Raw genomic sequence first — 26,086 nt, 5'->3', positions numbered from 1 at the left:
GCGGGATATGGAAACGGCCTTCACGGTTTAAACCCGAACCTCCCCGTTCACATTCCTGAATGCAGTGAACCTGAGGGTCGCTGTGTACTCCCAGAGCCCCGAGCGGTGAGTGCGGAGTCCCGGTGAGAGGCCCCGAGCCTGCCCGCTTCGCTGCCAGGTGGGGGCTCCGCGTCGGTTTCTGCGGAATTTCTGAGGCCGCCCGCCGTGTCTCCCCGCCGTTGGGCGTGGGACACCCCCTGCCACGGGGTTTCCTGCCTCGGTCCCGAGAGGGCAGCCCCCCCCCCCCCTCGCTGTTTAAAATCCCGGGAGTCGGACGCGGGCGCTGGAGACGGACAGTGTGCGCCCCTCGCCCTGCCCGGCCTCTCTCGGCCGGTAGAACCTGGACTGCCCCCCCCCCCGGGCCTGGGGACCCGTGGACCCCCTCCTGAGACCCCACCCCATTTAATAAGAGGCCCAGGTCCAGGAAGAGCACACTCTTCATGGGGTGGGGATTCGGGGCGAGAACGCGGGGTCCCCAGAAGAGCCTCCGGCCGCGCGCGGGGAGGACTGTGTGGGAGCGGCGACAGCGAGGGGGCCCCGGGGACGCGCAGAGCGGGGCTGGGAGGGGTCGGGACGGAGAGAGACACGGGAGGGGAGGAGAGGTCAGTGAGGGGCCATGAAGAGACGGCCACGTGGGGGTGCGGGGGGACGGGACCGCGACGGGGAGAGTGACAGTAACCGGGGAGAGGAGCGCGAGGGAAAGAAAGGGGAGACACCCCGAGGAGAGGGAGGGGCCCGGAGAGAAGGGCGCAGGGAGGTGGGCTGCCGAGCAGAAGTGCGGATGAAGAGAAAATAATTTATTTTTTTTTTGGCCCAATGGATTGCCCTCTTACACATCTCACATTTAATTCATTTAAAAAGAAGTTATTGAGCTAATCTTACTTTATTGAATATTTCCTTTCTTGCAGTAGTTACTAAATTTTAAATAAGCATTTGTTATATCTCATAACCAAAGCTTATAAATTTTTTTCCCACCCATAAGTGAGAAGTGGTGGTGCAGGAAGACACTACTGCATGCGCCCCCACCAGAACCCAACCTGCAAGTCCACCGGGGGGCGCAATGCTCTGCCCATCTTGGGCTGTTGCTCAGCAGTCGAGCCATTTTATCATTGAGCTATTTTACTGTCTGAGTTGAGGCCATGGAGCCATGCCCTGTGCCTGGGGCCACCTTGCTTCAAAAACCAATGGCTGTAGCCTTCTGCTCTCCTTCATCAAGGCACATATGAGAAAGCAATCAAGGAACAGCCAAAGAGCCACAATGATGAATTGATGCTTCTCATCTTTCTTCCTTCCTGTCTGTTCCTATCAGTCCCTTTCTCTATCGCATCAAATTAAATGTCACAGATGTAGAAGTGGGCTCAGGAAACAGGTTTCAGAGGCAAAAGAGGAGCCCTTAACTCTTAGGAGAGAGACAGAGAAAGGTGGGTGGGGAGGCACAGACATGTTCCAGGGAGGAGAGCACCCAAGATACGTGAGAGTGGGGAGCAGGGACTGTCAGGGGAGGTGACAGGGTGCTGTGTTGGGTTTGGGCATTCAGTAGAGCAGCGCCCGTTCTCATTGCTGTGGGAATGTGAACATCTGAGGGAGGACAGACAGGTGAAGATAGGAAAATAATACAGTGTGGTCTCCCTGTAGGAGCACTTTTGGGTGACTCCAGTGAGGATGGACAGGAGAGTGTGTCCTTTTCAGCATTTCCAGATCCTTCTGTCTGTGACTGCAGTGGAAGTGGATAGAGGGGCTGTGTGGACACCTGTGGCAGCACATTTTCAAAATACAGACTTGACTCCTCAACATATTGTTGCCTGAGTAAACAAGCAGGAGCCGGACCAGGACAGAATGGCTGCTTCTCAGGTAAGCGATGTGTCCTGGGCAGAGGCTGTGTTTGCTTTTCCTCCTAACTTCAGTGGATTTAGGACTTTCAACCTTTATTTCTGTACTTCTGATGTCCCTGCCTAGTGATGCTGTTTTCATTTACTTATTTTTTTATTTCATTTATTGATTTTAGATAGTAGAGAGAAAGATGGAGGCAGAGATAGAGGGGGGAGAAGTAGGGAGCCTCAACTTGTAATAGGGGCTTCCCTTATGTTCCTTGACTTGGTAATCCCTGGGCTTCGAACTAGCAACATCAACATCCCAGGTTGAGGATTCATAAACTGCCAACAGTCAAGCTCTTTCTCTTTTTCTTTCTCTTTTTTATTGTTTATTTTATTGATTTTAGATAGTCAGGGAGACAGCAAGAATGTTGATCTGTTCCTGTATGTGCCCTGGGCAGGGATCAAACCAGCAACCTCTGCACTTCAAGACCATGCTCTAACCCAGTGGTCCCCTGGGTTCTTTTTTGGGCCACGGACCGGTTTAATGTCAGAAAATATTTTCATGGATCAGCCTATAGGGTGGGACAAATGTATCACGTGACCGAGACGTGACCGAGACGAGAGTCAAGAGTGAGTCTTAGACGGATGTAACAGAGGGAATCTGGTAATTTTTAAAAAATAAAACATTGTTCAGACTTAAATATAAATAAAATGAAAATAATGTAAGTTATTTATTCTTTCTCTGCGGACTGGTACCAAATGGCCCATGGACTGGTCCCGGTCCACTGCTTGGGGACCACTGCTCTAACCTACTGAGCTATCAGGGCCCAGGCTCTTTTTCTTAATTGTCAGGGTCAGAGGCTTATATTCTTCCCTTTTTTGTCCCAGAGCCTTCTGTGTCTTTTCTTCATCCAGGTTCCCTAAGGGCATGAAAAATTTCCACCATGAATTAATCAGTTTATTTATTATTTAGACAATTTAATTTAACAGGGTGACATTGATCACTAAGAGGACAGGTTTCAGGTAAACACCTCCACAGCATTTGAACTACTGATTATGTTGTATTCCCATCACCCGAAGTTAAATTATTTCCTGTCACTTTATATTTGTCCTTCCTCTATACCCTGCCCCACACCCCTCCTCTTATTCTTCTCCCCTGCATCCCCTCCTCTGGTAACCACTTTTGTCTATGTCCACGAGTCTCAGTTTTACATCCCAACTATGTGTGTAGACAGTTCTTGGGTTTAATATACGTATTTCACTTCGTATAATGTTATCAAGGTCCATCCACATTGTTATAAATGACACTTTATTATCATTTAATTTTATGTGTGTGCGTGAGTGACAGAGACAGATAGGGACAAATAAGGCAGAGAGATGAGAAGCATCAGTTCTTTCTTACAACACCACACTTGTTCATTGATTCCTTTCTCATATGTGCCTTGACTGGGGGGCTACAGCAGAGCGAGTGACCCCTTGCTCGAGGCAGGGAACTTGGGTACAAGTTGGTTATCCTTGCTCAAACCAGATGAGCCTGTGCTGAAGCCGGCGACTTAGAACCTGGGTCCTCCACACCCCATTGCGGTTCTCTATCCTCTGTGTCACTGCATGTTCAGACTATCATCATTTCTTATGGCTGAGTAGTATTCCATTGTACATCACCTGACTCTATCCTCTATTGAAGGACACTTTAGTTGTTTCCATGCCTTGGCCACTGTGACTTCCACAGTGATTGACATGGGGTTGCATGTGTCTTTATGAATACTTTTGTATTTGGGGGTAGATACCCAGTAGAGGGATTGCTGGGTCATGGTAGTTCCATTCTTTAATTAAAAATAATATTAAAGACTTATTTCACTGGTGAAGAATATTGGTCTTGATTGGTTCAGGAGAGATGGTAAGATTTTTTTTTTAATTTTTCTTTATTTCATTTATTCATTTTTAGAGAGGAGAGAGACAGAGAGGGAGAGAGAGGAGAAAGAGACAGAGAGAGAAGGGGGGAGGAGCTGGAAGCATCAACTCCCATATGTGCCTTGACCAGGCAAGCCCAGGGTTTCGAACCGGCGACCTCAGCATTTCCAGGTCGACGCTTTATCCACTGCGCCACCACAGGTCAGGCGGTAGTTCCATTCTTAATGTTTTGAAGCATCTCCATACTTTCTTCCACAATGGCTCTAACAGTTTCCATTCCTATCAGCAGTGAATGAGGGTTCCTTTTTCTATACATTGTCTCCAATACTTGTTATTACCTGTCTTATTGACAGTAGCCAATCTAACAGGTGTGAGGTGGTATGTCATTGTAGTTCTGAGTTTCATTTCTAAACCAGCTAGTGAAGATGAGCATCTTTTCATATATCTGTTGGCCATTTGTATGTCTTTTTAGGAGGAGTGTATGTTCACGTCATCTATTTTTTAATTGGATTGTTTGCTTTTTTTTGTTTCTGAGCTTTGTGAAGTCTTTATTTATTTTGGATATTAACCCCTAATAGGAGCTGTTGTTTGCAAGAATAATCTCCCATTTAATTGACTGCCTATTTGTTTTGTTGTCAGTTTCTTTTGCTGTTTAGAAGCTTTTTAGTTTGATATATTTTTGCCTTTACTTCCCTTGCCATTGGGGTCAAATCCATAAATGGCCATGTATGGCCAAGGTCTGTGAGTTTAGTACCTATGTTTTCTTCTATGTAATTTACTGTTTCAGCTCTTACATTAAGGCCTTTGATCTCTTTTTGAATTGCTTTATGTGCAGGGGGACAACAAAGTTTCATTGTATTGCATGTGAGTTTTCAGTTTTCCCAGCACCATTAATTGGAAAGAGTTTCTTTTCTCCATTGTTTGTTTGGCTTTTTGGCTCCTTTGATGAAGATTTGTCCATATTTATATTGTGGTTTTATTTCTGGGCTCCTGATTCTTTACCATTGATCTGTGAGTCTATATTTCTACCCATACTATCTGTTTTGATTATCATGGCTCAGTGGTATATATATATATTTTTTTTTTTACAATTTTTATTTATTTCTTTATTTATTTTACAGAGACAGGGAGAAAGTGAGAGGGATAGACAGGGACAGACAGACAGGAGCGGAGAGATGAGAAGCATCAATTATCAGTTTTTCATTGCACATTGCGACACTTCAGTTGTTCATTGATTGCTCTCTCATATGTGCCTTGACCGTGGGGCTACAGCAGACTGAGTAACCCCTTGCTCGAGCCAGCAACCTTGGGTCCAAGCTGGTGAGCTTTAGCTCTAATCAGATGAGCCCGTGCTCAATTTGGCGACCCTGGGGTCTCAAACCCAGGTCTTCCGCATCCCAGTCCTACGCTCCATCCACTGTGCCACTGCCTGGTCAGGCTCAGTGGTATAATTTGAAGTCAAGTAATGTAATTCTGGTTTCATTCTTTTTTTTTCTTCAGGATTGCTTTTGTTACTAGGGTTGTTGTTTTTTTAAGGGTAAATACAAACTTGGTGATTTTTTGTTTCATTTCTTTAAAAAATGACTTGGGGATTTTGATGGAGATTGCATTAAATATGTATATTGCTTTGGGTAATATGGCCATTTTAACTATGTTGACCCTTCTAATCCATGAACATCGCGAACCAGCGAGACTAGTAATTCCAGGTCCAGGTCCTGAGTGGGAACGGTGCGAAATTAAGAAAATACACTTAAAGAATTAAAGAATGGGTACGGGAGTGCTCTGCAAAGCTGACAGTAGAAGCAGCCCACCCCCAAAAACTGCATCTTGCTTTATTTATAGGGCGAAGCGGGCCATTAGCAAATCAATGAGATTTTTGATCACCTTTCCAAGGCAACCCAGGAATTTTTACCAAGTGCAGAAAGCCCCCACCATTTATAACATCTTAACTTGACACAAAACAACAGATAGAAGAAACTTGCCTCCAGTCTTTCCAGAGGACATGGGGCGTAGCATTAGTATCACAGCTAATATGGAGGTGTGGGGAAGGGCTTAGCCTTTTGCAACTTAATCAGGCAGGCGAGGTTGAGGGTTAGGCAGACTGTCAGTTTACAGCCAGTTCCCCACACCTTTGTCCTCCCCGAAATTTAAACTGCAAAAACCCTGTTGGTTTTTTGGTCCCTAACACATAAACACGATATATTTTTATATTTCATTGTTTACTTTTCAATTTCTTTTTAATAATGCTTTTTAGTTTTCTATATATAGATACTTTACATTGTTTATTAAGTTTATTCCAATGTATTTTCTTTTATTCTTTAAATTGTCAAGGGAATTTTTTTTTTAGTTCATTTTCTAAAGTTTCAGTGTTGGCATATATGAAAGAAATACATTTTTATATGTTGATTTTGTATCCTGCGACTTCACTGCATTGGTTTATAGTTTTTAATTTATTTTAGTAGAATTTTTGGTGCTTTCATTCTTTCTTGTTTCTTCAGTGAGAGGAGCGTAAGCAGAGACAGACTCCCACGTGCCCCGACTTGGATCCACCTGGCAAGCCCACTATAGGGCGATGCTCTGCTCATTTGGGGTCCTTGCTCCTTTGCACCTCGAACCATTATTTAGCACTTGAGGTGGAGACCATGGAGCCATCCTCAGTGCCTAGTGCCAAGTCACTCCAATCGAGCCATGGCTGCAGGAGACATAGAGGAGCAAGTGAGAGGAAGTAGAGTGGAGAAGCAGATAGGCGCATCTCCTGTGTGCCCTGACAGGGAATTGTACCCAGGACATCCATATATTGGATGAACTCTCTACCACTGAGCCTACTCGCCAGGGCATGGGGTGTGCTATATATAGGATCATATCATCTGGAAAAATGATATCATTAATTCTTTCCCGATATAAATACTTTTTCTTTCTTTTGCCTGATGCTCTGGCTAAAACTTACAGCACTATGTTGAATAGAAGTGAAGAGACTGACAGCCTTTTGTTGTTCCTGATTTTAGTGGAAAAGCTTTCAGTTTTTCTTCATTTAGTATATTAGCTGATGGTTTGTCATATATAGGGCCATTATTATGTTGAGGTACTTATATTCCAATTTTATTGAGTGTTTTAAACATAAAGGAATGTTGTATCTTACTGATGGGCATTTCTTCATCTATTGATAGGATTATGATTTTTCTTTGTTTTGTTGATGTGTGTTATGTTAAACAACTTATGTATATTAAACCATCTTTGTGCACCTGGAATGAATTCCAATTGATCATAGTGTATTATTTTTTTAATGGTTGTATTTGAGTTGCTAGCACTTCCTTTAGGAGTTTTGCATCAGTATTCCTTAGAGATATTGGTCCATTGTTTTCTGTTTATTTTTGTACTACCCTTGCCATCTTTTGGTAACATGATGTTGACCACATGAAATGTGTTAAGAAGTATTGTTTCTTTTCTTTGGAAGAATTTGAGATGCATAAGAACCACATCTTTGAATGTTTGGTAGAATTCCTAGTGTAGTCATCTGGTCCTGGAATTTTATTTTTGGGAAGGGTGATTTTTTTGGGGGGTGTGGACAAGGACAGAGAGAGGGACAGACTTTCAGGAGGGAAGAGAGATAAGAAGCATCATTTGTTGTGGTTCATTGATTGCTTTCTCATATGTGCATTGACCAGGGGGGCTAGATCAGAGCAAGTGGCCCCTTACTCAAGCCAGCAACCTTTGGGCTCGAGCCAGCGACCATGGGATCATGTCTAGCAACCAGCATGAGCCAGTAACCCTGCACTCAAGCTCGTCATCTCCTGGTCAAGTTAGATGAGCCCACGCTCAAACCAGTGACCCCTGAGATTTAAACCTGGGTCCTCTACATCCCAGTCCAACCCTCTATCCAGTGTGCCATTCTGGTCAGGCTTTTGGGAGCTTTTTGGTAGTTGTTTATATATTTTTTGTTCTGCTCATGGGTCTATTCAGGTTTTCCCTTTTTTTGACTTGTCTAGGACAGGGATCGGGAAACTTTTTGGCTGAGAGAGCCATGAACGCCACATATTTTAAAATGTAATTCCATGAGAGCCATACAACAACCTGTGTACGTTATGCATTATCCAGTAAAAATTTGGTGTTGTCCCGGAGGACAGCTGTGATTGGCTCCAGCCACCCACAACCATCAACATGAGTGGTAGGAAATGGATTGTAATACATGAGAATGTTTTATATTTTTAACATTTTTTTTTATTAAAGATTTGTCTGTAAGCCAGATGCAGCCATCAAAAGAGCCACATCTGGCTCACGAGCCATAGGTTCCCTACCCCTGGTCTAGGAAGATTATACAGTTGTAGCAATTTATCCATTTCATCTAAGTTGTTGAATTTTGTGGCATAAAAATCTTTCATAGTATTATACTATGATCTTTTGTACATGTATGACTTCTCTGATAATTTCTCATGTTTCATTTTAGAATTGTTTAATGTGAGTCCTTTCTCTATTTACCTTCATGAGTCTAGCCAGGGGTCCCCAAACTACGGCCCGCGGCATGCGACCCCCTGAGGCTATTTATCCGGCCCCCGCCGCACTTCCGGAAGGGGCACCTCTTTCATTGGTGGTCAATGAGAGGAGCATAGTTCCCATTGAAATACCACTCAGTTTGTTGATTTAAATTTACTTGTTCTTTATTTTAAATATTGTATTTGTTCCCGTTTTTTTACTTTAAAATAAGATATGTACAGTATTATTATGTAAGATATGCATAGAAATTTGTTCATAGTTTTTTTTTATAGTCCAGCCCTCCAATGGTCTGAGGGACAGTGAACTGGCCCCCTGTGTAAAAAGTTTGGGGACCCCTGGTAGCCAGTGGTTTGTCAGTTTTATCGATTTTTCAAAATCAGCTGTTTGTTGTATTTATATTTTCTATACTTTTTATGTTCTATATTTTTTATAATTCTGCTTTAAATTATACTATTTACTTCTTCCACTGACTTTTGGGTTTTTTTGTTCTGCTTTTTCTAGATAATCAAGGTATGATGTTAGATTGTCTACTTGGGATCTTTTATGTTTCTTGATATAAGCCTGTAATGATATGAACTTTCCTGTTAACTAATACTTCATTATTTTTTTTGTGACAGAAGCAGAGAGAGAGAGAGAGACTGAGAGAGGGACAGATAGGGACAACCAGACAGAAAGGGAGACAGATGAGAAGCATCAATTTTTCGTTGCGGCACCTTAGTTGTTCATTGATTGCTTTATCATATGTGCCTTGACTAGGGAGCTACAAAAAACGAAGTGACCCCTTGCTCAAGCCAGCGACCTCAAGAATTTTGAACCTGGGTTCTCTGCATTCTGGTCCAACGCTCTATCCGCTGCGCCACCACCTGCCTGGTCAGGGTGTATGTAACTTTTGATCTCTGCTTTTATTTTTTCTTTGACCCAGTCATTTTTTAAAAGTATAGTTTAATTCTCACATTTTTGTAGGTTTCCTTACTTTCTTTTTGCAGGTGAATTCTAATTTCTCTTTTTAAAAAGTTTATTTTTAGAGGAGAGAGAAATAGAGAGAGAAGGGGGTAAGGAGCAGGAAGCATCAACTGCCTCATTTGGCTTGACCAGGGAAGGCTAGGGTTTAGAACCAGTGACTTCAGCGTTTCAGGTAAATGCTTTATCCATTTTGCCACCACAGGTCAGGCTGAATCTAATTGCCAAGCCTTATGGTCAGAGTATATGCTTGGTATAATTTCAATCTTGAATTTTTTGATGTTAGTTTTGAGACCCAACATATAGTTTATTCTTGAGAACGTTACGTGCACACTACAGAAGAATGTAGATATAATCTGATATTTTGGGACAAAATGTTATGTAAATGTGTATTATATCATTTGGTCCAGTGTGTCATTTGAAGTCAATATTTCTTTATTGATTTTCCTTTTTTTTTTTTTTAATTATTTTTATTTATTTTTAGACTTTTATTTATTCATTTTAGAGAGAGGAGACAGAGAGAGACAGAGAGAGAAGGGAGGGAGGAGCAGAAAGCATCAACTCCCATATGTGCCTTGACCAGGAAAGCTCGGGGTTTCGAACCGGCGACCTCAGTGTTCTAGGTCAATGCTTTTACCCACTGTGCCACCGCAGGTCAGGCTCTTTATTGATTTTCTGTTTGGATGATCTATCTAAAGGTGTCAATGGTGTGTTGAGATCTCCAAGTATCATATGTGTGTATTTTTTACTGCTTCTATTTTTAGATTAGTTAGTAGATGTCATTTATATACTGGTGCTTTCTGATTTAGAGCATATAAAGAATTATTATGCTTTCTTTATACAATGTCCCCTCTATCATTATGAAATGTCTATCTGTGTGTATGGTTACCTTTGTTGTCTTTTAGTCAACCTTGTTAGACATGGGTATGGCTACACCTGCTTTCAGTTTGTTTGTTTTTATGTATTTTTCTTAGGTGATAAGTAAAAAGACAGAGAGAGACTCCCACATTCGCATGACCAAGATTCACCTGGCAAGTCCACTAAGGGATGATGCTTTGCTCAACTGGAGCCATTGCTCTGTTGTAACTGGAGCCATTTTAGCACCTGAGGTGAGGTCATTCAGCCATCGTCAGCGCCCAGACCAACTTCATCTAGTGGAGCCTTTGCTGCAAGAGGGGGAGAGAGAGAGAGATTCTGGGAGAGGGGTAGGGGTGGAGAAGCAGATGGTCGTTTTTCCTATGTGTAGGTCTGTTTGGGTTGAGATAACTCAGCATTGTGTTTGCTTCTTAGATTCGAGGCTCTGTTTTCATAGGCTTAAGAAGTTTACCTTCATTATATGTTTGAATAAGCTCTTTGTCCCCTTCTTCCTCTTATTCTGATATACCCATTCTTATATTGCTTTTTTTTTTTTAATTACACACAGGGAGAGAGACAGATAGGGACAGATAGACAGAAAGAGAGAGATGAGAAGCATCAGTTGTCTTGCAGCTCCTTAGTTGCTCATTGATTGCTTTGTAATACATGTTTTGATGGCGAGCTACAGCAGAACGAGTGACCCCTTCCTCAAGCCAGTGGTTTTTGGGGTCATGTCTGTGATCACATAAATGTTCAAGCCAGCAAACCTACACTCAAGCCAGCAACCATGGTGTTAGAAACCTGGATCCTCTGTGTCCCAGTCCAACTCTCTATCCATTGCGCCACTGCCTAGTCACACGTTATATAGGTCTTTCTCATGGAGGCAAATTCTTGTGGTGCTCTTTCATTTTTTTTATTCTTGAGTCTGTCTTCTCTTTTTTCTTTAGAATCCATAGTTGCCTGTTTTTGGGGTTACTGATTATTTTGTCTGGACTGTTTTATTAGCTAAACTTGCTACCTCATTTTTCAGTTCATGTATTGAGTTCTTCAACTCTGTCTGGTTCTCTTTAAAGTTTAAATCTCCTTCTTGTAGTGCTCTTTTTGCTCCATAATTTTTCAGCTCAATAAAAAGTGTATCACTGTTTCCTCACAACTTACTGAGTTTTTTTTGTAACTTCATTTTTAAATTCTGTCTTTTAGCCTGACCTGTGGTGGCGCAGTGGATAGAGCGTCGACCTGAAAATGCTGAGGTCACCGGTTCGAAACCCTGGGCTTGCCTGGTCAAGGCACATATGGGAGTTGATGCTTCCAGCTCCTCCCTCCTTCTCTCTATCTCTCTCTCACCCTTTCTCTCTCCTCTCTAAAAAAAAAAAAAAAAAAAAAAAATTCTGTCTTTTATGTCCAAGGTTTCCATGTAGTTGAGATTTATGAAAATTTTTTATGATCTGAATTACATCTCTTTCTTGTGTATCTAGGATATTTGATTTCTTCTACCTTGATGGCATTTGAGAGTGCTATTGTTAAGATCTCTATCAAGAAATAACAAAAATATGAAAAAGAAAAAAGTCATAAAAAATATAAAAATTTTATACATAATAATTAAAATGAAAAACTACAGAAAAGTAGGGAAAACATAAAAAAGGAAAAAAGAAATTACACCCTAAAAATAATAATATAAAAATTAAAGATAATAAAATTCAAATAAAAAAACAAAATATTAAAAGAAATATGAAAGTAAATAAAATGAGGAAAAGAAATAAAAAGAAAAATTTTTTCAGGTATCTTAGCTTACTATATTTTCAGTAGGTGTTGCTGTACTACAAGTTTTGGCTTGAAGATTCTTGGAAGGAACTCCACTGTGACCTTCCTGTTAATGATGCAGGCAGTGCCACAGTCATTGGTGGGTTTGGCTTTTTGTGAGGGTTTTATAGCTTCAGCTTTAGGACTTTCTGGGTCTGTGGATTTAATGTTCTAGCAATAGAGATTTGGTCTCAGGGAACCAGGAGACCTGAGATGGAGTAGCTGTATTTCTCAGGAGAGAGAGTGGCTCTGCAGAGCTAGCTGTGGAGTCTCCCACTGCCACTCTTCCTACCCGCGACATGAGCAAGTTGACATCAGGGAGGCTGGGGGCCTGCACTTTGTGTCAGTGCAGAGAAAGGGCCACAGGCAGACCATGGGCAGTGTGGCTGAGACCCTGAGCTCAGCCCCCTTTTGCTCCCCCCTTAGCTCAGCACCTCCTCCTCTGCCTCCAGCCCTTCCTCGCCTCTCCTATCTGAAGGAGGCTCAGGTACTGTGGATTTGACTCTTGATTTCATAGTAAACAAGACCCAGGCAGCATGGCCCTTCCTCCTTTCCACAGAGAAGCAAAGAAACAGAAAGACAAACCTGATCAGGGTGGTTTCTCTCCTCTTCAGAGCTGACTGTGAGTGTGTTTTATCTTCCATGCCCTTTCAACCTGCCTCATCAGTGCATTCGCTGTGTGGATCTTTCAGGTGCCCTATGAGTCCAGCTGGAGTTACTGCAGTGTGTTATAACTGTTCAATTTGTTAAAATTTCAAAGGGAGAGATCGGGGGTATCTCTCATGCCGCCATTACTCTAATCACTTTCAAATACTAGAAATATCCCCTTTATGACATCAACCTGGAAGGGCAACTGTGTCCAACATCCTTATGAATGGGTCAGAGGCTCCAGCATTAATAAGAAGGGAATGTAGTTTCATGTGGCTGCAGTGTCACCTCTCTGGAAGTTCTGACAGAGAAGAGCAGGTAGAAGAGACCTGCTCATTAGATTGCTGAGAAATTCTTTCTATTTTAAGAGAGTGTTAAGGAAAAGGACATGGAGGGTACATGTCGATAGACATTTTTAAAAATTACTATTTTTATGACCATTTTCAGATAATTTTCTTATTCATATTCTGTGCCTACAATGTCACAACAGAGCTGTCCATGAATGTGTATAAAAATTTTCAAAGAAATGAGAATGAAATAATCAGTTGCTTCAAATTCTTTTCTATTACTGTGGATGTTCTTCTTGCTACTGTGTTTATTAAAAGTGAGTTTCACCTGACCAGGTGGTGAAACAGTGGATAGAGCATTGGACTGGAAAACAGAGGACCCAGGTTCAATACCCCGAGGTCACCAGCTTAAGCGTTGGACCACAGACATGACCCCTGGTCACTTGCTTAAACACAAAGTTTTTTGGCCTGAAGCCCAAGGTTGCTGGCTTGTCGCAAAGGGTAAGCCAAGGCGGTCACTAGCTGTGCTGTAGTTCCCCCCCAACCTTATCAATGCACATATGAGAAAATTTTCAATGAACAACTAAGTAGATGTGATTAAGAACTAATGTTTCTTGCCTCTTTTCCTGATGTCTCTCTGTCACAAAAAAAGAGAAACAAAATGAGTATTATTCACAAGTGATTCATGAAATTACAGAATCACAATCTCTTTCATTTTATTTTCTATCATTTTGTTTTAGTTTATTTTTAAGATTTTTATTTATTTTATAGAGGAGAGAGCAAGCAAGACAGATTAAGTAGGGAGAGAGAAGGGGTAAAAGCATAAAGCATAAACTCCAATATGTGCCTTGATTAGGGAAGCCCAGGGTTTTGAACCGGCAACCTCAAGTGTTCCAGCTTGACACTTTTTCCACTGCACCAGCACAGGTCAGGCTCTATCACTTTCAAATTGTACCTAGTTCTCCTGTTATGTTTGTGTGCATGACATGCTAACATTATTAGAGCTATGTTTTCTCTGCTTAAGAAGTTTTTGTTATTATCAGTTATGCAAACTTCTACAGATGTTTATGAGGTTTCTTATGAGTATTGGCCTGGGTTAATACTTTTTTTTTTTAATTGTAGATTATGTTTGAAGTAAAACTCAAGGTCTACCATTCATTGTATGTTTCACAAAACAGTCTCACAGCAAGGAATGAAATAACTTGTTCTAAGATTACGTATAGTAAATTTGGGGTTGCTGTGAATCCTATCCCTTGAGAACAAGAAATTCCATTAAGATTTTAGCTCAACGTCATCTATGCCTTTTACTTCATGTTTCCTTTCTCTGTGCAATTTAGGAGTATGACTCATGGACTGGAGACATTGGTGTCGCTGGTAGAAAGAGAGCTTGTTAGCTGTGTGGGAACACAGGCCCCATCCCAGAACTCCTGAGTGAGATTCAGCATTTTTAGAAAATGGGAGTTCAGGGTTGTCCACGTCAAAATTGAAAAAGCACTTACTCTTCCAACTTGTGACTTTTCCACCTGACAAATATACACAACTGATCATCAGTGATACAAATACAGTACTGATAAATTCACATGCCTGTGTTGATATCTTAATTCTATTGATAAACCTTAGAGAGAGAAGAAAAAAAAACCATGAACTTGCTGTTTCACTTATTTACTAGAGGACAAAAATTTTCTGAGAAAGAGTATTTTTCCCTGACCAGGTAGTAACACAGTAGATAAGGCACTGACCTGGGACACTGAGGACCCAGATTCAAAGCCCAGAGGTCACTAACTTCAATCCGGGGTCCCTGGCTTAAGCATGGGTTTTTTTTTTTTTCAGAACCACGTTTGCTGTTATGAGGTCAAGGCATATATCAGAAAGCAGTGAATGAAGAAGTAAAAATCCCATAGCTTGAGTTGATGCTTCTCATCTCTCTCTTAACTAGTTTGTTTGACCTCTTTCTCTCTCACACACACTCAGAAAAAATTATATATTGCTGGGTGAGCATGATCTTACTGGATCATTTCCTCTTAGGAAAAAACTACTTCTAACCCTGTTTTCATGTTGGATGGCATGATGAACTGAGACTGTGAACCTTCATTAATGTGTCTTTTCTAACAGAAACCATTGATCTTCAGGGATGTGACCTTCAGGGATGTGGCTGTAGATTTCTCTCAGGAGGAGTGGGAATGCCTGGACCCAGCTCAGCGGAAACTGTACACGGATGTGATGTTGGAGAACTACAGGAACCTGGTCTCCCTGGGTGAGGACGACTTCCTTCCTTAGTTTATTCTCTTTCTGCAGCTTTTTGTTTTCTCATCAGGGGGAACATCACATGGGAGCTTCTGCCTTGCAGGGTAGATTTTAGAGTTCTGCTATGGTGTAGAAACAAAGCCTTCATGGTGCACATTGATTTAACTCAGTGTATGAAAACTTACATGTTGTTTAGAATGATTAAGGTGCTATCAGAAAACAGTATTTTGGGAAGTTATTTTCTAGAACATTGTAATATTGTATCATATCTACTTACATGGGCACAAAATAAATTAGAAATTGAAACTGAAGGAAAATGACAGTATCCTTCCACACAGGTAGGTGGGATGAAGAAGATGAGGCAAGTAAGAGATGGTCAGGGAGGAAGCCAGACTTTACAGTGTGGTTGGGAAGCTGTTGCAGTGGAAAAGGCTGTGAGAGGCCCAGGTGTATTCTGGTTGCTGTCGTAGAGGGACCGCTCGTTTCCCACATGTTCCGTGGTCTGACACCATCTCAGGACTCTGCTTTTGCTCTAGTGACCTCCATCGTCACATTAGCAGTGGGGTCCAAGTCTTCCCTGTGGACTGATGACTCCTCTTTCATAGCTTTGGGGACCACGGAAAACATGTGCACGTACCTGAGGAATTACATGATAAGCTGTGTTTTCTCATTTGGAGTGTTTTATTTTGTTTTGTTTTATAGCAGAAACAGAGGAGAGAGACAGGAAGGGAGAGAAATAAGCATCAATTATTTTGTTGCAGTACCTTACTTGTTCATTGATTGCTTTTTTTATGTGCCTTGATGGGGGGCTATAGCAGAGGGAGTAATTCTTCCTACGCCAGTGCCCATGGGGTCATGTCTATGATCTTATGCTCATGCCAGCAATCCCATAGTCATGCTTGTGATTCCATGATCAACCTGGCAACTTTGGGGTGTTGAACGTGGGTGTCCTCTGTGTCTCCATTTGATGTCTATCCATTATGCCACTTCCTGGTCAGGCCAGATACTTCATTTCTAATCTTATGGACGTTTGCCACAAGACCGTACACAGTGTAGATTCAATTATTTTATCACAACAGAAAGTATCTCCCTAAAGTGAAAAGATCTGTTTTAATTGAAAGTGTTATTTTGCTTAGTATGAATTATTGTTGCAAATTTCTGGTCTGGACCCTAGCACTTTGTCTCAGTGGGAGAGCAACAGCTTGGAATATAGATGTCCTGGGATCAATTCCACTCAATCCATACAGGGGAAGTGTCACCCTCACCTACTCCAGTCTTCGCCCTTCTCTCTCTCTCTCTCTCTCCCTCTCTCTCTCTCTCTCTCTCCTCTTCCTGAAGCCATGTCTCATTTGGTTCCAGTGTATTATCCATGGGTACTGAGGACAGCTCTGTGGTGTCTCTGTGTCCAGCACTAAAAATAGCTCAGTTGTGACCATGGCCCCAGATGGATAAAATAACAACCATGGATGGGGGTTTCGTATGCATCACATCGAGGTGCATGCATGAGTCTATTTCCCCTCTTTTAACTTGAAAAAGAAGAAAAAAATGTTTCCAGCATGTAATTTTTAATTGTTTACATTAGAGTAATTTCATGTCTCTACATAGCTCATGGAGTCCTTCAATACTTACTGCCATAGGCGACCTTAGAGTATTGCCCAGCAGGTAGGAAGGTGCTTTCATCATCACCATCCTTCTATAATTTTTTTTGTAGTGCAGAGGAGTGCTGCCTTGGGACTCTGTGCTATGGTTTTTTACTTTTTGATGAGATCTTTGTCATATTTGTGATTTTGGATTCCCAAGTCCAGGTAAACATGCAGAATTGTTCTCCTTTGGTAAGAAGTAGGATACAGCATTATTGGGCACTTCATATTTAGAAAGCGGCTTTGTCCCTTAATTCAAGTTTATTTCAGGCAAAAGCAATGATGCGGTTTTTCATTTGCTTTGTCAGCATGTTTCTTTCTTATTATGTGCTTAATCTGAAATGTTTAAGTATTAGATTAGTCTGTCCATATTTCACAACTTTGTAATGCTTCCTTTATTTGGAAATGAAGGTTAATTTTTTTTAGGTGCATTACACCCTACAGATTTTTGTCAGAATAGCTGAAATACAGGAAACCAGAAAAACTTTCTCATGTCATTTAAATATCTTTATTTCAATTATATTTGATAGTTGTTTTTGAATGATTTGAAGCCTTGTGTAATAAATCTTTCTGCTGTATAATATCATGTTACAAATTTGTACTGTTTGAGTGTACACTCAGTTATAAATTATAGTTAACATAGAAGGATTTTTGATCACTGGAACTTTTATTATATAATTTTCAAAATTCTACAGACTAATTTTTTCTCCTTGATTTGCATTTTCTTTTTCATTCAGTATTATTTTAAACTAGTTTCAGATGTACAGAATACTGGTTAGACATTAATACACATTATAACATCTGAAAGTGTTCTCCATGGTATTTCTGGGACCCAGCATAGTTAATACAGTTTTGTTTACTATAGTCCCCATGCTGCACTTTACATCCCATGACTGTTTTGTAACTACCAATGTGTACTTCTCAAGTGCTTTAACTTTTTGAACTCTTTTTTTTTTTTTTACATAGGCAGAGATAGACAGGGACAGACAGACAGGAACGGAGAGAGAGATGAGAAGCATCAATCATTAGTTTTTTTGTTGCGCGTTGCGACTTCTTAGTTGTTCATTGATTGCTTTCTCATATGTGCCTTGACCGCGGGCCTTCAGCAGACCGAGTAACCCTTTGCTGGAGCCAGCGACCTTGGGTCCAAGCTGGTGAGCTTTTTGCTCAAGCCAGATGAGCCCGTGCTCAAGCTGGCGACCTCGGGGTCTCAGACCTGGGTCCTTCCGCATCCTAGTCCGACGCTCTATCCACTGCGCCACCACCTGGTCAGGCTGCTTTAACTTTTTGTTCCAGTCTTCCAACTCCCTTGCCCGCTACCTGCCATCACACTGTACCTGTCAGTCTGTTTCTGGTGATTTATTCATTTATATTATTCTTTAGATGCCAAATATACTTAACATCATATGGTACATGTGTTTCTCTGCCAGTCTTATTTCACTTAGCACAATAGCTTCTATCTGTGTCCATGCTTCTGCAAACGCTAAGATTTCATTTTTTTATCCTTTTATTTCTTAACATTTATATTCACATTCTTGATTTTGTGTTTGTGTGTGAGAGAGAGAGAGAGACAAAGACAAAGAGACACAGAGAGGGATAGACAGATAGGAAGGGAGAGATGAGAAGCATCGATTCTTTGTTGCGGCACCTTAGTTGTTCATTGATTGCTTTCTCATATGTGCCTTAACCAGTGGGCTACAGCAGACTGAGTGACCCCTTGCTCAAGCCAGCGACCTTAGGATCAGGCTCGTAACCGTGGAATCATGACGATCCCATGCTCAAGCTGGCAACTTTGATAATTTTTTTCTTTTCTGTTTTCTATTGAGGAGAGAGGGACAATCAGAGAATGAGAAGAAAAGCATCAACTCATCATTGGAGCACATTAGTTGTTCATTGATTGCTTTCTTATATGTGCTTGACGGGGAGCTCTACCTGAGCCACAAACCCCCTGCTCAGGCCAGTGACCTTGAGCTTCAATTAGCAACCATGGGTCATATCTATGCCAGTGACCCCACTGTTAAAATAGTGTGCCCACACTGTAGTCACCAACCTTGGAATTTGGGACCTGTTTCCTCAACATCTCAGCTGATACTGAATTTACTATACCACACTCTGGTCAGGACTGGTGTCCTTGCTCTTAAACATTTGAGCCTCCACTCAAGGCGAATGAGGTCATGCTCAGGCCAGAGACCTCAGGGATTGACACCTGTTACCTCAGCATCCCAGGCTGACACTCTATCCCTGCGCCGCCACTGGTCATGTTGTTTCTGTTTTCGATATCTGTCTTCAGTACTGTTGTCTCTGTGTGTTTGAATGATTACTCACTTTTTAAAAAATGGTCTTTAGCCTAACCAGGCGGTGGTGCAGTGGATAGAGCATCGGACTGGGATGCAGAGGACCCAGGTTCAAGACTCTGAGGTCGTCAGCTTGAGCATGGGCTCATCTGGCTTAAGCAAAAAAAAAGAGAAAGCTCACCAGCTTGGACCCAAGGTCGCTGGCTCGAGCAAGGGGTTACTCGGTCTGAAGGCCTGTGGTCAAGGCACATATGAGAAAGCAATCGGTGAACAACTAAGGTGTCCCAATGAAAAACTGATGATTGATGCTTCTCATCTCTCTCCGCTCCTGTCTGTCTGTCCCTATCTATCTCTCTTTCTGGCTCACTCTCTGTCCGTGTAAAAAAAACAACAAAAAGTATGGTACATTCCCCATGTACTGCAATTCCCTTGGCATTCTGTTATACAAAACAGAAACAGTCTTTCAGGTAGCAAAGCATCCAGTTCACTGAACATACAGTACTGTCATTTCTGTGTTTCTTAAGAAGAAATTGGTAATTAGAAATATTCTTACCGTATCGCCCTTCTGTGCTTGGGTGTTTCAGCAGATACTGTTAGTAACAGATGTTTTGTTCCTGATGTGACTTTTTTCATTGTTACCTTTCTTGGTGTTGCTTTTAACTCTTAGTTCTGCCTTTGGCATACTTAAAATGTAATTTTTTTTTTTCAGATAGAGTCAGAGAGATAGACAGGGACAAACAGGAATAGAGAGAGATGAGAAGCATCAATTGTCAGTTTTTTGTTGCGACACCTTAGTTGTTCATTGATTGCTTTCTCATATGTGCCTTGACCGTGGGCCTTCAGCAGACTGAGTAACTCCTTGCTCGAGCCAGCGACCTTGGGTCCAAGCTGGTGAGCTTTTGCTCAAACCAGATGAGCCTGTGCTCAAGCTGGTGACTTCAGGGTCTCGAACCTGGGTCCTTCACATCCCAGTCCGATGCTTTATCCACTGCGCCACTGCCTGGTCAGGCCTTAAAATGTAATTTTGTCAATACTTGCAGGTATATCCATTTACCTTGTTTCAAAACTGTCATATTTTGCATTTTTAGCTATGCCGTCTGAAGATAACATGACCTTGTATCAAGAGCCAGGAATCAAAGATTTCTTCTGTAAAAGAATAATGGTAAGGTATGGAAGGTGAGGTTTTGGTAATGTAAACTTAATGAAAGCCTCAGAAATTTAGGAAGAGTGGTGAGAATAAAGGACATTAATATGGACAGAACTAACCTGCCGCAATTTTATTTATGTACAGTGGTACCCTAACATATAAGTTTAATTCATTTCATGACCACTCTCGTGACTCAGTTTCCTCATGTGTCAAATCGAATTTCCCCATTTAAATTAATGGGAATGCAATTAATCCGTTCTGGCCCACAAAAACCACACAAATTTTGTTTTACATATATGGTTTTAAATAAAATCTACTTTATAAGTAAGAAATACATATATGTATATATATGTATACACACACATACATAATAAGAGAATCTAAAGAAATAACTGGTTTATGAAGTGTATTTACCTTCAAGTTCAGGTGAAGATGCTGGCAGAGGGGGAGGAGATTGGCACAGGAGGATTTCATTTTGTGAACTATTGCTTAACATAACACTCTACACACTTAACGCTACATTTGACAATTTAACTTACACACTATGTATGATATGTAACATTATTGCTAAACTTATTTGCTATTTTTTTACTTTACTTAATTATCCTTCTTTTCACTGACTTAGCTTTTTTGCCACACTTTCCTCGCTTTCACTTAAGAGGCCAGTTCAACAGAAACCTTTTCATGGAAGTTTGTTTCTTCCTTTCAGAACGTTTGGCAGGCCATGTAGTAGAGGGTGGTAGAAGCTGGTGATTCAAATACCTGCTTTTGAGTTAAACCATGAAATCCACACATGACTGCTTGTCTCTCAAATTGCTCATGATTTAAAGGGCTCATGTGTCAAGGTACCACTGTATTTAGAGAGAGAGATATGGAGAGAGAGAGAGACAGACAGTGACATAAACATTGATTTTTTTCTGTATGTTCCCTGACCAGGGATTGGGCCTACAACCCTTGCATAAAGGGACAACAGTGAAACCAATGCAGGGTATTTGCCATGGTGAGACAATTATTATTATTGTTTCAGTGTTTATTTCACTCTGGCCTGTTAACCACTCAGATGGTTACAATGTCATTTTGAAACAACAACATTGTAGATTTTATCGCTGGTAAGGGCACACAGGATAAGCAGAGTGGAGCAACAATGAATGCTTCCCTTCTTGCTCTTCTCTTCCAGCCTCTGTCTCTCTGAAAGTAGAAAAGAAATTGTGTCCCACCTGGATACGTTAGTTGGTTGTAGAATTGTCCTGGAGCATGGAATGCTGGTTTGATTCCCTGGTCAAAGTTCATATTAGAGCAAATCAATGTTTGGTCTCTCTCTCCATGCCTTTCTGAAAAAAGATAAAAAAAACACTGCATTGATTTTATCAAAAGAGGGGAAGTGAACTTGACCTGTGGTGGCGCAGTGGATAAAAGCGTCACCTGGAACGCTGATGTCGCTGGTGCAAAACCCTGGGCTTGCCTGATCACGGCATATATAGGAATTGATGCTTCCTGCTCCTTCCCCCTTCTCTCTCTCTGTATCTCTTTCTCTCCTCTCTCTAAAATGAATAAAATCTTTTTAAAAAATCATAAAAAAAAGTTTTTTAAAAAAAAGATGAAGAGAAAAAGGTAGAGAGAGACAGGAACATCTGTCTGCTTCTGTATGTGCCCAGGCTAAGAACTGAGGCAGCAACCTTCGTGCTTCAGGATGATGCTCCAAACAACTGTGCTATCTGGACAGGGTAGGACTATTATTTGTAGTAAACTCTATTTTCTAAATAGGTAAAAAATATTACACATTTGTGAAACTCTCTTTAAGTCAGCTACATAGCCAATCAGCTGGTTTCTAAACATGCAAGTTGGCTCTGGCCGTTTTCCTCTGTGGTAGAATGGCCAAGAGTGTGGGTGTCCCAAGTTTGATTCTGGGTCAAGGCCTACAGGAATAGCAACCATCTGCTTCTTTACTTTTCCTCCTCTTCTCTCTCTCTCTGTCTTGCTTCCAAACTGACAGCCATGGCTGGATTGGTCGAGTGAGCTGGCCTTGGGCACTGAGAATGGCTCTGTGGTCTCTTCTCCAGGCACTAGAAAAATGGCTCCATTGCTGACCAATGGAGCAACGTTCCCACATGAGCAGAATATTGCTGCTATGTGGGGTTTCCCACCAAGATCAAAAACTATTTCTTACTATTACATATTTTTAAAAAGCAAATCTATAAAACTTAGAAAGTTATTTAATCTTTGGAGTAAATAGTAATTGGATTTTTCAAAATTTTTTTTAAATTTCATTATCTATAATCATTGCCTTTAGAGTAAATTTTGTACAGCCAACATGGTTTAATAGGTATCATAGAGTAATTATTTGAAAATAAGTGTACATGTTAAATGAAATTATACCATTTATTATAACCATATCTATCTTTGATGATTACCAGAGTACACATAATGAAGACAGAAGTTATCAATGCAGTGAACATTGGGAAAATGTTAAACAAGAATCAGTTCATAATCAAAATGAAAAAACTCAGTTTCCTGAGAACCATTATGAACACGGAAAAGTGTTTCACCAGATATCACATTCTAATATTCATCAAGTTATTCATGTTGCGAAAATAACAAACGAACAAAGTAAATGTGTCAAATGTTTTAAACTATCTTCCGATCATACTGAAGAGAAAATTCTTACTGAGGAGAAAGCTTACACTTATAACTTATGTAATAGAGCTTTCAGTGAAATATCCAAGGTAAATATACTTAAGAAATTCCATACTGGAGAACAACTTTATAACTATGAAAAATCTGGTAATATATTTAATTGGCATTCATGTCTTAATTCACATGAGAGAAATATTCACACCAAAGAGAGGCCTAACAAATGCCCACAGTGTGGCAAAGCCTTTAACCATTCCTCAACTCTTTTTAACCATCCAGAAAGTCATATTGGAGAAAGGTCTCATAAATGTTTAAAACATGGCAAAACCTTTATCCAGAAAACAAAGCTTACTATATACCAAGAAACTGACACAGGAGAGAAACCATACAAATGCAGACAATGTTGCAAAGCCTTTAGCTATTCCTCTGATCTTACTACACATCAAAGAACTCACACAGGAGAGAAACCATACAATTGTAGAGAATGTGGCAAAGCCTTTATTCGTTCCTCATCTCTTACTCTACATCAAAGAACTCACACAAGAGAGAAACCATTCAAATGCAAAGAATGTGGCAAACACTTTAGCCACTGGCCAGTTCTTACTAATAAGCATCAGAAGATTTATACTGGAGAAGTGTCTCACAAATGTTCAGATTGTGGCCAGAACATTCTCCTGAACTCACAACTGACTGTACATCAAAAAATTCTAACGGGAGAGAAACCATACAAGTGTACAGAATGTGGCAAAACCTTTAGTCGTACCTCAACTCTTACTTACCATCAGAAAATTCATACTGGAGAGAGGTCTCATAAATGTTTAGAATGTAGCAAAACCTTTATACGTAAATCACACCTTACTGAACATCAAAGAATTCACACAGGAGAGAAACCATACAAATGCAGGCAATGTGGCAAAGCCTTTAACCATTCCTCAGCTCTTACTGTACATCAAAGAATTCACACAGGAGAGAAACCATACAAATGTATGCAATGTGGCAAAGCTTTTACTCAACACTTTGGTCTTACTAAACATCAAAGAACCCACACAGGAGAAAAACCGTACAAATGCAGACAATGTGGCAAAGCCTTTAGGTGTTTATACGATCTTACTAATCACCAAAGAACTCACACAGGAGAGAAGCCGTACAAATGTAGAGAATGTGACAAGGCCTTTACTTGTTTCTCCTCTGTTACTAGACATCAAAAAACTCACACAGGAGAGAAACCATACAAATGTAGAGAATGTGGCAAAGCCTTTAGTCGTTCCTCATACCTTGCACTACATCAGAAAATTCATACTGGAGAGGGATCTCACAAATGTTTAGATTGTGGCAAAAATTTTCTCCTGAACTCACACCTAATTGTACATCAAAGAATTCACACAGGAGAAAAACCATACAAATGTAAGGAATGTGGCAAATCCTTTAGAATTTCATCAAGTCTTACGGATCATCAAAGAGTTCATACTGGAGAGAAGCCCTATCAATGTCCAAAATGTGGCACAGCATTTAATTGCTCCTCGCACCTTACTCGACATCAGAGGACTCATACTGGAGAGAAGCCTTACAAACGAAGAGAATATGGAAAAGCTTTGGGTCGGTCCTGAAACATCAGTAATCATCAGAAACCTCATACTGGATAGAAACGTTACATTTGTAGGTAGTATAATAAGGTTTTTGCTTGGCATGGAAATTTTAGTACACTTTCAAGAATTCATTATCCAGAGAAACCTTACAAATATGGAAGTTTTGGTTTTGTTTTGTTTGTGGTGAGAGAGAGACGGGCAAGAAGGGAGAGAGATGAGAAACATTTCTTTGTTGCGGCTTCTTTATTGTTCATTGATTGCTTTCTTATATGTGCCTTGATGGTGTGGGGGGCTACAGCAGACAGTGATCCCTTCCTCAAGCTAGCGACCTTGGGCTCAAGCTGGTGAGTCTTGCTCAAACCAGATGAGCCTATGCTTAAGCTGGTGACCTCAGGTTCTCAAACATGGGTCCTTTGTGTCCCAGTCTGGCACTGTAGTCACTGCGCCACCGCCTGGTCAGGCAAATATGGAGGTTTTTAAGTGACTGCTTTCACCTTCCTAAATGAGAACATACTAGAGAGGCACATTTCAAATAAATGTAAAGTATGTGGTTAAAGCCTTTTATCTGCAGTGAAAACTTGCTGAACATTGTAGAATTAATGATGGATAGAAACAGTAAAAATGTCATTAAGTTTGCAAAATATTTAACCTTTTTTAAAACCTCTTTGAGCAACAGAATTAAGCCATAAAATGCAATTTATGTTCCATAGTCTTTGTCCTGATTTCTGTCTTACTCAACATCTGCTAAGACTGGATAGAAGAATAACAGACATAAAGAACATTGGAAAGCTTTACATCGTATGCAAGGCTTACTTGAGACCCATGTGAGTAATAGAATTTCTCCTACCTCAGGGCTCTCACCATGTTTCACCCTTACCTATATTCATTCTGTAACTTAAAAAATTCTTCCCTTTTTTTGGTATTATTTCAACAAGCTGAATTTAACATTAGAATGCTGACAATTATGCAGATGGATCCTATTAAAGGTTTGTGCTCTGGGTCCTGCTTCTCTCTTCCAGCATTGTGCAGTGTCCTCCACAGGTAGAACCAGCCCTGCTGTTCTGTTCCTCCAGGACTTGTTATACATGTGTCTGTTTTATCTGCCTTGTGGTCTGCTCTGTAACTGCTGCTCACCCTCCTGTATCACAGTGCTCTGCTTCACAAATTCTAGTAATTGATAATAATCCACTCTAGTATAATTAGGAAATTCTTTTTAAATGTTGAGCCTATGTGTCTTATTTCATATCTTTTTATTTGAGTCAATGTAAACAAATTACATTGGTACACAAAGTGCATTATGTACATTAGTAATCTGAAGATGTAATGTAGGAGTAAGACTGAAAAATAAATGTGTGTGCATGTCTTCATAAGGATAGGGAAATAATGCATCAACACACATATAACACTGGGGAACAATTTGTTTTTTCCACGTTTTGTTGCATTAGGTTTTAGAACTGTTTCTGTATATTTCTGCATCGCTGATTCCAAATCTGACATCCGTTTTTTGATTCATGCTCTAGTTTTTATGCAATTTTAATTTTTGTTACAGTTAATGGCATGCATTGGTTTTTAAACTGGAGTTAAAAGGCAATGACTCGTGGATTGAACATAACCACAAGGTAATTCATGTTTTACAAACATCACTTTTTTTTTTACATTTCTTTAATTGCTGAGTTTTTTTTTAAGCATTTTATTTGTTTATTTTTTACAGAGACAGAGAGAGGGATAGATAGGGACAG

At 40.6% G+C, this 26,086-nt stretch overlaps 1 protein-coding gene across 1 annotated transcript; it reads left to right on the top strand.

The window, feature by feature from the left end:
* LOC136399335 (zinc finger protein 420-like) lies at positions 1-24,500 on the top strand. The gene is made up of 6 exons (XM_066374401.1): positions 1-105; positions 1,675-1,890; positions 10,190-10,324; positions 14,918-15,059; positions 20,072-20,145; positions 22,545-24,500. Exons 2-6 carry the CDS (start codon positions 1,876-1,878, stop codon positions 24,366-24,368), a joined length of 2,190 nt encoding a protein of 729 aa, XP_066230498.1. The 5' UTR covers positions 1-105; positions 1,675-1,875; the 3' UTR covers positions 24,369-24,500.
* Positions 24,501-26,086: the final 1,586 nt, after the last annotated feature.

The sequence above is a fragment of the Saccopteryx leptura genome, chromosome 3 (assembly GCF_036850995.1).
Source record: "Saccopteryx leptura isolate mSacLep1 chromosome 3, mSacLep1_pri_phased_curated, whole genome shotgun sequence".
NCBI lineage: Eukaryota > Metazoa > Chordata > Mammalia > Chiroptera > Emballonuridae > Saccopteryx > Saccopteryx leptura.
The sequence above is the reverse complement of the archived record's forward strand: the minus strand, read 5'-3'. Positions and strand labels throughout refer to the sequence as shown.